Below are 13,620 nucleotides of genomic sequence, written 5' to 3'. Positions count from 1 at the left end.
GCAAGTGCTCCCTTGATAAAATGTATCCCTTGATTGAATTCCATGATTGGCTCATTTAGTTTACTGTCAGGTCCCAGTAAAGAGCACCAGGAGTGCCCAGGGCTTGTAAATCCAAATACTGCTAGTGGGCCTTTAGCACTGGTTGTGCCACCCACAGACGCAGTCTTGTAAAATGTGTCTACGGTCTGCCATTGCAGAGCCTGCGTGCAGTCTGGTACTGTCATGCTGACTGGGCAAGGGCACCGCCTTGCCAGTCCCTAAACCTTCCCTTAACTTCATATTAGTCACCCCTATGGTAGGCCCAAGGGCAGGGTGCATTGTAAGTGTAAGGTAGGACAAGCCCTGATGTGTGTGGCATGTCCTAATAGTGAATTACATCAATTTTCGTTTTTCACTATTGTAAGTCTACCTGTTCTCATAGGCCAGAATGGGCTGCTGGAATTATTACACTCTATAATCCTAGCAGACTCTGGGAACATGGTAGAAACTCGAGTTTGATATGCCTGAACTCAGAATAATAAAATACATCTTGTTGCAAAGTTTATTTTAATGTTCTGTGATTGCAAATACCACTTTTAGAAAGTTGGTATTTGCTTGCTTAACCATTTCAGCCGCCTCTGCTCTGATGTGTATCTGCTGCCTGGTTTGTGTGAGTGACAGGGCTGGGGGATTCCAGGAGACAGTCTGGGCAGCCAGGTGGTGAATAGAAAGATTACACCAGGATGTGTGGGAGGAGTACATCTAGACTCTGAATAGGGCTGTGCTATGCCACCACAATGCTGGCTCCCCCTCCTGTGGAGCGTCTGATGTCTCTGCCCTGCACACTGAAAAGACAACCCAGAGTCACCACAACAAAGTGCTCAGAAACCGGACTGAACTACACAAAGGCCCCCTGCCCACAAAAAACAAAAGAAATGTAGTATAAATATAGGAGCCCTGCTCCTAAGAAATCAGATCCTGCTTGAACCACGAATAACCTCTGCCCGACTAGAAGGACCTGGGAAAGCTGAAGGAGGAGTACTGTGCCTGACCTGGGGGACTGGCCTGCAGTGGGTGCCTTGCTGAGAAAGGAGAGGAAAAGATTGAAAAAGACTTTGTAGAACTTGTGCTTCAACATAAATCTCCAAGGACTTGTGGGTGAGCTTGCCCCCTGAACGGAGTCCCAGGAATATTGGACTCCTCCTGCCTCAAGAGCCGCTGGACATTGCCTTGAAACTTGCCCCGCCGCTGGAGCCGCGATCGAAGTGCGACCCGAAACCCTGTTCGTTCTTCAGCTGTGTCCGTGGCCGCCCCGCACCGTGTGGCTCCGATCTGCACGAGCCGTACCCGCACTGTCCACTGCCGGGCCGCCCTCACTCCGCTGCACCCTCCCCCAGTGAGCTGCACTGCTCGCCTCGCCGCCCCTGCCGCTGGCAGCTAAGGACCGGAGGGCCCCGCAGGGAGTCTGCCCCGTATGCCGAAGCGTACCGACTGCCCCGTACTGCGCCGCTGGGTTCGAATTGGCATCCCCGCTCCAAGGCAAGACGAACATCCCGCGCCACACCGTGAAGCTGCTACAAACCGGACCGTCCGCTCCGCCCTGCCGCCCCACCCAGACGCCCCGACCCACGGTATCTAACCAAGCCGGGCCGCACCGGAGGAGAGCCAACGCACGCTCCTGGAGCCCTTCACCTGCAGCATCATCCGCGTCGATCCCTACGAACTATAAAGGTACTGTGAGAGTCGCCTTGAGTACGTGCGCATCGGACCCGCGTGTCCGCAACGTTTAACTAACTCTTTTGGGACACGATCTTCCCCAAAACGAACCGCACAGTCAGCAAGAAGCGCCCGATACACAAAGATACGCATATCATTAACCAGAAACGATCCTTCCTAAGATAGTATTGTGGCCTCCTGTTGAGAAACGTTATTTGGGTCTTGTACTAAGCCTTTTATAAAAAAGAATACTTCTTTTTATACAACCCTGATGTGGTGTCTATATGTGATGTTGTCACTGAGTTGCTGTGTGTATTTACAAATGCTGAACCCATAACGCTCTGAGATTAGCCTTGTCTGCTCACGTCACGCAACCTAGAGGGTGAGCGGGGGTTATTTTAAGGAGTAAGTCCCTTGCCCTGACTGGAGTAGAGGGTCCCTGCTTGTCACGAGTATTTACTTGTGCCAACCAGAGACCCCCGATTCCAACACTGACACACAGTGTCCCCATACACCAGGGGTCCAGTACTGACACACAGTGTCCACATACACCAGGGGTCCTGTACTGACACACAGTGTCCACATACAGCGGGGGCCAGTACTGACACACAGTGTCCACATACACCAGGAGTCAAGTACTGACACACAGTATCCACATACACAGGGGTCCAGTACTGACACACAGTGTGAACATACACCGGGGGTCCAGTACTGACACACAGTGTCCACATACACCGGGCACCCAGTACTGATACACAGTGTCCACACACACCAGGGTTCCAGTACTGACACAGTGTGTCCACATACACCGGGGGTCCAGTACTGACACACAGTGTCCGCTTACACCAAGGGTCCAGTACTGACACACAATGTCCACATACACTGGGGGTCCAGTACTGACACACAGTGCCCACATACACCAGGGGTCCAGTACTGACACACAGTGTCTGCATACACCAGGGGTCCAGTACTGACAGTGTCCACGTACACCGGGGGTCCAGTACTGACACACAGTGTCCACAAACACCGGGGGCCAGTACTGACACACAGTGTACACATACACCGGGGGTCAAGTACTGACACACAGTATCCACATACACAGGGGTCCAGTACTGACACACAGTATCCACATACACCGGGCACCCAGTACTGATACACAGTGTCCACACACACCAGGGTTCCAGTACTGACACAGTGTGTCCACATACACCGGGGGTCCAGTACTGACACACAGTGTCCACACACACCGGGGGTCCAGTACTGACACACAGTGTCCACATACACCGGGGGTACGGTACTGACAGTGTCCACATACACCGGGGGTCCAGTACTGACACACAGTGTCCCCACACACCGGGGGTCCAGTACTGACACACAGTGTCCCCACACACCAGGGGCCCAGTACTGACTGACAGTGTCCTCAAAAACCAGTGGTCCAGTACGGACACACAGTGTCCATATACACCGGGGGTCCAATACTGACACACAGTGTCCCCACACACCAGGGGTCCAGTACTGACACAGTGTGTCCACATACACCGGGGGTCCAGTACTGACACACAGTGTCCCCACACACCAGGGGTTCAGTACTGACAGTGTCCTCACACACCAGGGGTCCAGTACTGACACACAGTGTCCCCACACACCAGGGGTCCAGTACTGACAATGTCCTCATACACAGGGTGCCCAATACGAATACACAGTTTCCACATACACCAGGTGTCCAGTACTGACACACAGTGTCCACATACACCGGCGGTCCAGTACTGACACACAGTGTCCCCACACACCAGGGGTTCAGTACTGACAGTGTCCTCACACACCAGGGGTCCAGTACTGACACACAGTGTCCACATACACATACACCAGTACTGACACACAGTGTCCACACACACCAGGGGTCCAGCACTGACACACAGTGTCCACATACACCATGGGTCCAGTACTGACACACAGTGTCCACATACACCATGGGTCCAGTACTGACACACAGTGTCCACATACACTAGGTGTCCAGTACTGACACAGTGTCCCCACACACCAGGGGTCCAGTACTGACAGGGTCCTCACACACCAGGGGTCCAGTACCGACACACAGTGTCCACATACACATACACCAGTACTGACACACAGTGTCCACATACACCAGGGGTCCAGTACTGACACACAGTGTCCACATACACCGGGGGTCCAGTACTGACACACAGTGTCCCCACACACCAGGGTCCAGTACGGACAGTGTCCTCACACACAGGGTGCCCAATACTAACACACACTGTCCACATACACCGCAGGCCCAGTACAGACACACACTGTCAAAATGAACATGCTGCCCAATGCCCACATATACAAGTTTCTCTGTGCCCGTATACACACATAATGTCTAGTGCACACATAAACAGCTATCGAAGACACAGAGAAGGCACATACAGACTTACCTCATACTAACACAGGATCCAGATACACATGCATCCCGAACTAACACAGGATCTAGATACACATGTATCCTATCCCGTGCTAACACAGGATCCAGATACACACGTACCCTGTACTAATGCAGGACCCAGATACACATGTTCCCCCTACTAATGCAGGCACCAGATACACACATACCCTGTACTAACACAGGATCCAGATACACAAGTACCCTGTATTAACACAGGATCCAGATACACATGATGCCCAGCGCCTGCACATACAGGTAGTGGCCAGTGTCCACATACATCGGGGGTCTAGTCCTGACACACACTGTCCACATACATGGAGGTCCTGTACTGACACAGGATCCAGATACACACGTACCCTGTACTAACACAGGATCCAGGTACACACATACCCCGTACTAACACAGGATCCAGATACACAAGTACCCTGTGCTAACACAGGATCCAGATACACACGTACCCTGTACTAACACAGGATCCAGATACACAAGTACCCTGTGCTAACACAGGATCCAGATACACACGTACCCTGTACTAAGACAGGATCCAGATACACAAGTACCCTGTACTAACACAGGATCTAGATACACACGTACCCCGTACTAACACAGGATCCACATACACAAGTACCCTGTACTAACACATGATCTAGATACACACGTATCCTGTACTAACACAGGATCCAGATACACACGTATCCTGTACTAACACAGGATCCAGATACACAAGTACCCCGTATTAACACAGGATCCAGATACACACGTACCCTGTACTAACGCAGGACCCAGATACACATGTTCCCCCTACTAACGCAGGCACCAGATACACACGTACCCCGTATTAACACAGGATCCAGATACACAAGTACCCTGTACTAACACAGGATCCAGATATACACGTACCCTGTACTAACACAGGATCCAGATACACACGTACCCCGTATTAACACAGGATCCAGATACCCATGAGGCCCAGCGCCTGTACATACAGGTAGTGGCCAGTGTCCACATACACCAGTACTCTCATACACTGCCCACAAGTTCTGTGTACTAACACAGGGACTCCCGAAGCTCGGTGTCCACATAAAAGCAGTGCTCAATGCCAACATGCGCAGGTGTACACAGGATCCCCTGCTAACAGTGCCCTCATCCATTGGTACCCGGTATTAACAATGATTACATACACATAAATTACACTGTCCACATACTCACAGCGTCCAGCGTCCGCTGCCCACATACAGAAGATGTCCAGTGCACGCACGCACGCGCACAGACACACACACACACTGCCTCCGGCTCACATATAGAAGGTGTCGGGTGCCACACACAGGGTCCACACCACATGCCCATAGTACTGACCGGTGCCCAGCAGTGCGTCGAGGGTCACTGCCTCTTCTCGGACGAGCCGCTTCACTGTCACTGGAGAAAAGTAAGAGCCCAGCCGGCAAGCAGCCGGGTTATAAACACAGCTGGTAGGAGAGGTGCCAGACCCTCCCGTGCCAACAGCGGGGAGTGATCCGAGGCCTGGTGGGAAGTGTCCTCCGTCACCCCACCCGTCGAGGGGGCGTGCACAGGTCTGATGTACACAGTCTGTGGCAGACCTTGAGCCTGCAGGGAGGAGCCAGGGGTAAGCCCGACCCCCAGGGGCGGGGCAGATGTACGTACACATCTCCTCCTGGAGCAGAGAGAGGCGTACAACCTCTTCAGAGGAGCTAGAGGCAGACCCGAATCCCGTGGGAGGGGCCAGGTGGGAGGAGCTCTTCCTGTATTCACCTCCACCTGGAGGAGGGGCAGAGATGTGCAGCGCCTCCTGCAGCCTTAGGCGGACTTCTGGGAGCCAGAGAGGAGCTAGAGGCACACCCTGAATCCCGTGGGAGGGCCCAGGTGGGAGGAGCTCTTCCTGTATTCACCTCCACCTGGAGGAGGGGCAGGGGTGTGCAGCGCCTCCTGCAGCCTTAGGCGGACTTCAGGGTGCCAGAGAGGAGCTAGAGGCAGACCCTGAACCCCGTGGAAGGGCCCAGGTGGGAGGAGCTCTTCCTGTATTCACCTCCACCTGGAGGAGGGGCGGAGATGTGCAGCGCCTCCTGCAGCCTTAGGCGGACTTCTGGGAGCCAGAGAGGAGCTAGAGGCAGACCTTGAACCCCGTGGGAGGGCCTAGGTGAGAGGAACTCTTCCTGTATTCACCTCCACCTGGAGGAGGGGCGGAGATGTGCAGCGCCTCCTGGAGCTAGGGGCAGACTTCTAATAGCCAGGGAGGAGCTATGGGCAGACCTGGAGCCCCGTAGGAGGAGCCGGGTGGTGGGGGAGGAGCTCTTCCTGTCTTCACCTCCACCTGGGGGAGGAGCTGAGGTATGCAGCGCCTCCTGCAACCTTAGACGGACTTCTGGGAGCCAGAGAGGAGCTAGAGGCAGACCCTGAACCCCGTGGGAGGGCCAGGTGGGAGGAGCTCTTCCTGTATTCACCTCCACCTGGAGCAGGGGCAGGGGTGTGCAGCGCCTCCTGCAACCTTAGGCGGACTTCAGGGTGCCAGAGAGGAGCTAGAGGCAGACCCTGAACCCCGTGGAAGGGCCCAGGTGGGAGGAGCTCTTCCTGTATTCACCTCCACCTGGAGCAGGGGCAGGGGTGTGCAGAGCCTCCTGGACCTAGGGGCAGTGGTTCCCAAACTGTGCGCCGTGGCTCCCTGACGAGCTGTCAAACCTAGCCAGGGGAGCCGTGCACCAAGCACTTTAATACATTTAATGTAGAAGGGTCTGTTGGCTTCAGTTAAACTAATTAGACTTATAGCATGATGTTGATTATTTGTAAGTGACATGATTATAGCTGTAAACGTAGTGCTTAACTGATGGCATGTTGAGGGAGATGACCTACATATTTCACTGGATCCCCACGTTCCAACACTCCAAAAGTAAGCGGAAGATGCCAGATTTATTTTGTTAGACTCATTAATAGTTTCGTTTTTTTCCAAATGCATTTTACACCAATGCAAGTTATCAGGAAAGTTCAGTTTTCCTGTCTATTAAACATATCAAGTATTATTAAGTATTGACATTTGTACTTGAATCATAGGTACTTCCAGTACACATTTCTTTCAGTGCACACACATTTCCAGACAGGCCTGCTTTCTCCTTGAGCCCAGGGAAGTAAAACACCATATGCGGCATAATGTGAACATTCGGAAGCAAGAAAGAGGGATGTTTAAAAAAAAAAAATCAGAGGAATTAATTTTACTTGCATTGACTTGGAGGCAATTTTAGGGAGGAGGCAGCAAAAATGAAGCTGTATGTGGTGTAAAAAATTGTGATTCACCCTGCTGAGACAGGTGTGTTGGCACGTATGACATGGGTAGAAATTGAAGTGCATGCAAATATTCTTCAAGCACAGAAACACTTTGGCAATTGGGCCTACGTGCATATTGGTGCTATCTAGCACTGTAAGTGGAATTAAAAAGTTTGAGACGGTACTCAAAAAAGGCATGGGCCAAGAAGTGTAACTAGGAACATTTTATTAGAGGCGCCGCCATAGTAATATGAAACACCCTGCGTATATCATTATAATACCTTCATCAGCTTCATCCCAATTATTTTCAGGGAGAAGAATGCAAGTGCTCCCAAGGCCGGGCTTACATCCCCCTCACCCGCCAAAAAAAAGTAACAGTGGGGAGCCACAGGCAATGGCCAATGGGTCAAGGGAGCCATGGGTCGAAAAAGCTTGGGAACCACTGAGCTAGGGTCAGACTTCTAGCAGCCCTGGAGCCCCGTAGGAGGAGCCGGGGGAGGAGCTCTTCCTGTATTCACCTCAACCAGGAGGAGGAGCAAAGGTGTGCAGCGCCTCCTGGAGCTCGAGGCACACTTCTAGGAGCTAGCAGCGGACCCTGTCCCCGTGCGAGGGGCCAGGTGGGAGGAGCTCTTCCTTGAGCAGAGGTGTGCAGCGCCTCCTGCAGCCCGACGCGGACTTCTAGCAGCCAGAGAGGAGCTAGAGGCAGACCTGGAGCCCAGGGGAGGGACCAGGTGGGAGGAGCTCTTCCTGTATTCACCTCCACCTGGAGGAGGAGCAGATGTGTGCAGCGCCTCCTGGAGCTAGGGGCAGACTTCTAGCAGCCAGGGAGGGGCTAGGGGTGGACCTGGTGTCCTGTGGGAAGGCCCAGGTGGGAAGAGCTCTTCCTGTATTCACCTCCGCCTGGGGGAGGAGCAGAGGCGTGCAGCGCCTCCTGGAGCTCGAAGCGGACTTCTAATCTTTTGTCTTCATCGGCGGTAGGTCAAGGCATCCCTCAAGGTTCTATCCTTGCACCCACTTTGTTTAATCTCTATTTGGAACCACTGGGAAATCTCCTAAGTAAATCTGGGATCCTCTACCATCTCTTTGCCGATGACACTCAAATCTACCTTAAGGTGCCCTCCGCACACGATATCTCAACCCTCAACTCTACTCTCAAGTATATTCATATCTGGATATCAGCTCGTCAACTCATTCTGAATCCCTCCAAAACTGAATTCCTCCTCCCCTCTACCCCTCTCTCTCCTCCTCTTGTTCAATCTTGGATGGATCAGCTGATGTTACTCAACAATAAACCTATCATTGTTGACAGTGCAAAATCCCTTGGTGTCATACTTGACAAAAGACTCAATCTACTCTCCCATATCAACTCCATTGCAAAGAATGCACGTTACCAACTGCACCTTCTCTAGGGTATTGGACGTTTCTTTCCGGAACAAGACCTAGAAACCCTGGTCCAATCTCTGGTTCTCTCTAGATTGGACTATTGCAATTCTCTTCTTGCTGGCCTCCCCAAATCCCACCTTTCCCCTCTTAAATCCGTTCTCCATTCAGCGGCTCGCTTTATATCTGGGAAAAAACGAAGTGACCACATCACACCCATTTTGTCCTCTCTTCGATGGCTTACCATTGAGGCAAGAGCAATCTACAAGACTGCCTGTATCACCCACAAAGCCTTGCACACTTCCTCCCCTCAATACCTGGCAAATAAACTGAAAATTTCTGGAGGCTCTATAAAGTCTCGTAATGCGGAAAAGTTACTGCTTGAGCCCCCCCACCTTCAAGAGGGAAAGATCGATTGCTCAATCCTTCTCTGGCAATGCGGTGAGAATCTGGAACTCGCTTCCTCCATTACTCCGTACCACCACCTCTAGTCGGACCTTCAAAACGGACCTCAAATCTCTTCTCTTCCAAAGACACTACTAGAACTAATACACCCCTCTGCAAGTCCCACATGGAAGTTCTTTCTTTATTGTAAATCTGTAATCTATGCCTGGACAATCTTCATCCTAGTGTGTTTTTGCTTTGTGTGTTTTTGAGTGACTGACATCTATTGCTTTATTTAACCTCTTCTTGTTTCTCATTTGTTTCTGTAACATGTAAATTTTGCAACACTCTCCTCATGTAACATACTTGGTTCTATTGTGAAGCGCTCTGACACCTTTGGGTAAAGTCTGCGCTATTTAAAAATGCATTAAATAAATAAAATAGGAGCCAGGGGAGAGGGAGCTAGAGGCGGACCTGGAGGCCCATGGGAGGAGCCAGGTGGGAGGCGCTGTGTGCAGCGCCTCCTGCAGCCCGAGCGGGCTTCCAGCAGCCAGAGAGGAGCTAAGTGCCGACCTGGAGCCCCTTGGAGGAGCCATGTGGGAGGGAGCTGTGTGCAGCACCTACTGCAGCCTGAGGCGGACTTCTAGGAGCCAGATAGGAGCTAGAGGCAGACCCTGAATCCCGTGGGAGGGCACAGGTGGGAGGAACTCTTCCTGTATTCACATCCACCTGGAGGACGAGCAGAGGTGTGCAGCACCCAAGGCGGACCTCTAGCAGCCAGAGACAAAGCAGAGGCAGACCGCAAATGCAGTGGAAGCAGCCAGGTATGAGTAACTCTATCTGTGCTCACCACTTCCACTTGAGAAGGTGTAAGCGCCTCCGGAGGCCGACTTCTAGCATCTAGAAACTAGGGACAGACCTAGGGAGATCCACTGGCATGGTTGCAAATTCAGGAGGGTCAGTGTAAAAATTCAGGACTAAGGGTCAAAATTCAGGACAGAAGATCAAAATTCAGGACAAAAATTTGGGACAAAACATACGTTTTACAGACATATCAGAAGAGGTGGCACAATAGTATATAAGTAAATAGACAACCAAAATAAGTACAAGTCAAAATAAGTTTATATTAGCTTGAGACACTCGTGCACTTTACAGTTTTTAGGTCTCGCCTGAGCCAGCGCATGCGCTGCTCTGGCGAGACTTTTAGTGAGTGGGGTTCAGAAAATGCTACCACACGCTCTTGCGTTCCATTGAGATGCATTTCATGTGGAATTGTTTTTGTAGTTAATTCTGAAAATCGGGCATGACACCCGCCCCCGGATCTCCTCTTACAGACCTGCCTTATATCATGTGCGCTGTTCTGCTGGGCATTCTTTGCAGGAGGGTGGTTTGCAGTCCACCCACAGCGGTGGCACTAAATAAACACCACCCGATTCCCTGGAAATATGTAAAGGTTTCCTATAGCCAGGCACGCTCTATATAACTCATCCATGGCAGCATTTTAATGAATAAAGTCCCTTCCTATTGCTGCACAGCAGGCTCTCGATTTCTGAAAGCCTCACCCAGACGCCAGGCCCCAGCTGCTGTCTTCATCTTTACATTTCCTTCCTCCCATGTCCCTTTTTTCAGATTTCCAGCCACCTTCATTTCACACATCCCTTTCCTCTGTCTTCTCCGTCCCTCTTCTGGGGGTTTGAAGCGCAGTGCAGAGTCCAAAAGGCTCATGTTGACGCCACACATTTTCATTTGTGCAGATGAGACAATAAGCTCACATAAGTTATTTTACCGTCTTTGATAAATCCGCAACCCAGCCTCAAGCCGCCCTTTCTGACCGAAGAAGGAGAAGAACGAGAGAGGAAGCCTCCCAACCTGGTTCAGATGCGTTGACGCATTACATTCCTCTTTCACAATAAATAAGACAGAAAACATCACCTCTGAAGGAGGTTACTGCCCCACAGTGGATCTGCGAGGTGTGTTGTTCTGTCTAATGGTACCTCAGCGTTATTTTCCTTTTGCACCATGATCTGCTGTGTAGGTAATGGTCGAAGAGTAACAAAAGTAGAGGAACTGCGGAAAACTGCAAGGACAGGCAGAAAAAGTTCAACATGCCATTTACGTTTTGTTTTGCTTGATTTCTACTTTGAGAAGACATGGTTTAGCGATCGTCCCACAAAGATAGGTCGACAACATGTATTTCCAGTGATGTCAGTTCATCAAAGTGCCAGGGGCAGCGGAAATGACATTTCACGAACTTTGACCCCTCTCACGTCATTACATGCAGTGATGTCACATGACATTTTACTCTGATGACATCAGAGGAAGTGTGGAACCCAATGGCAATAAAAAATATTCATTTTTTAAAGGGAAGAAAGGAATATTTTGCCATCAGCTGTGAACCGCTTAGATGGCTTCAAGGAACTGTCCGCTGACGAAGGAGCTTGCTGAAAAGACCATCTTCACTTATATACATGAGCGGCTTGTATTGGGCAAAAGATAGATTTTTTTTTTACAAAAGAGGCGGGGGAACAGGGGACAACGAAGGCTAAAAAAAAATATATAAAACTTACCTGCATCCCTCCAGCATTGCATCATGTTCCTCCGCTCCTCTCCACCGCTGCAGGCAGGCACAGGCTCCCAGCCTGTCCTGCGGCCAATCTTGAAGCTGCTCTCACATGAGACCAGCTTCAGGATTGGCCTGAGCACCGATGATGTGCGCTCCAGGACAGACTGGGAGTCTGTGCCTGCTCACTCCAGCCTGAGCAATGCAGCTGGTATTGGAGAGGGGTCTCTGCGCGCATGCGCTGCATAGGAGACCTTTAGCCGTCGTACAGCTCTTTTTCCAAGCACATGCTCATGCTTGTGGCGGCATATAGCTTGCGGGAGTGCGCAGCGGCGCGCTTTGAAAAAGAGCAAACAACTGCTGCTTAGCGCGCGTGTGCATGCACTTCCCCCACCCCTCCCACTTGTTTACTTCTTCTGAGAATCAGGTTGCCAGACATTCTAACTTACCTACACATTTACACAATCGAAAATGATGCAAGGTTGTTTTTCTGAATTTCTAAATGTTATGCATCACCGTCTTTGCACAGAATAGCGTTGTTTTTTGTTTCAAGAAAAGGAAAATATTTTCCTAGGTTCCGCTTATTAATTTTTGAGGTTTTCCTTTCCCATCTTGAAAATGCATTTCCTTTTCTCCTTGGCAGAGGTAAATCTGGAAAAAGTTTCGAGATGTGAAACAAACTGCAAAAGATTTTTTAAATAATAGAAGCTTGTGCGTTTGTAGATGTTCACCAATCTCTGGGGTTTCCCTTTCCTGAAATAATGACAACTCACCCCTAAGAGGAGCTTAACTGACCCCTAAGAGGAGATTAACTGACCCCTAAGAGGACACTAACACTCATAAAGTGTAAGTTAAACCATGCTAGAGCCTAAGTGCATGTTTTGCGAATGATGGCATTTGTTCATCTAAGTTTCACTTGGGTAAAACATGTCTTCGTATATCTGCCCCAGAGACATCAAACATGTTAAATGTAAACGTTTACAATATGCGGCCCGAAGGTCTTCTCCTTCTCTCGGGCTCCAGCAGGTGAGCTCCTCTGCCTGCAGTATCATGACTGCTTCCTGATTGGTGATTGGAATACGCGTGGGGTGCAGGGCATTGGGGTGCAGCAGGCAGCACAGCACCAGGGGCTCCAGGCACCATCATCTGCCTCCCATGAGCCTCCTTTCACAGTAGTGCCAGTGTGCCAGATGCTGAGTCATTCAATCACCAAAGGTTACCCGAAAAAAATAATCTGGGTCGGGCAAGGTGATTGCAATTGTGACAATCTTGATAACCTTATTAAACATTTGATTCCATTATACTCCAATATATTTTTGATACTCACAACAGAATCAGAATGGATCAATATATTTACATAAAAGGCATACAATGAACATTCAGAACTACCCACAACATTTGACTAGCTAAAACGCAACCTCAAGAATCTTTGTCCTGAGATACACATACCTCTCTCCCACTCTCTCCCTCTCTACCTCTCCCGCTCTACCTCTCTCTAACTCTCTCTCTACCTCTCTCTACTTCTCTCTCTCTACCGCTCTCTACCTCTCTCTGCCTCTCTCTCTACCTCTCTCCCACTCTCTCCCTCTCTACCTCTCCCGCTCTACCTCTCTCTAACTCTCTCTCTCTCTACCTCTCTCTACTTCTCTCTCTCTACCTCTCTACCGCTCTCTACCTCTCTCTGCCTCTCTCTCTACCTCTCTCTCTCTCTCTCTCTCTCTCTCTCTACCTCTCTACCTCTCTTCCTCTCTCTACCTCTCTCTCTACCTCTCTCCCACTCTCTCCCTCTCTACCTCTCCCGCTCTACCTCTCTCTAACTCTCTCTCTCTCTACCTCTCTCTACTTCTCTCTCTCTACCTCTCTACCGCTCTCTACCTCTCTC

General features: G+C 50.6%; 1 protein-coding gene across 8 annotated transcripts in view; it reads right to left on the bottom strand.

The window, feature by feature from the left end:
* LIPE (lipase E, hormone sensitive type) overlaps window positions 1–13,620 on the bottom strand; it is a 414,723-nt gene that overhangs the window by 237,665 nt on the left and 163,438 nt on the right. Inside the window, exon 1 of one of the 8 annotated variants that reach the window (XM_085615562.1) lies at window positions 5,498–5,929. The exons of 4 other annotated variants lie outside the window; for them this stretch is intronic. In XM_085615562.1, coding sequence (XP_085471688.1) covers window positions 5,498–5,807 — 310 coding nt within the window. In that variant the 5' untranslated portion in view covers window positions 5,808–5,929. Of the gene's footprint in view, window positions 1–5,497; window positions 5,930–13,620 lie in introns of those variants that run through there. 3 more of the 8 variants (XM_085615563.1, XM_085615564.1, XM_085615565.1) reach the window with 3 other exon arrangements.

Source organism: Triturus cristatus, chromosome 7 (assembly GCF_964204655.1).
Source record: "Triturus cristatus chromosome 7, aTriCri1.1, whole genome shotgun sequence".
NCBI classification, from domain to species: domain Eukaryota; kingdom Metazoa; phylum Chordata; class Amphibia; order Caudata; family Salamandridae; genus Triturus; species Triturus cristatus.
Note: the sequence above shows the minus strand (reverse complement) of the source record. Positions and strands in the feature narration are given on the sequence as shown.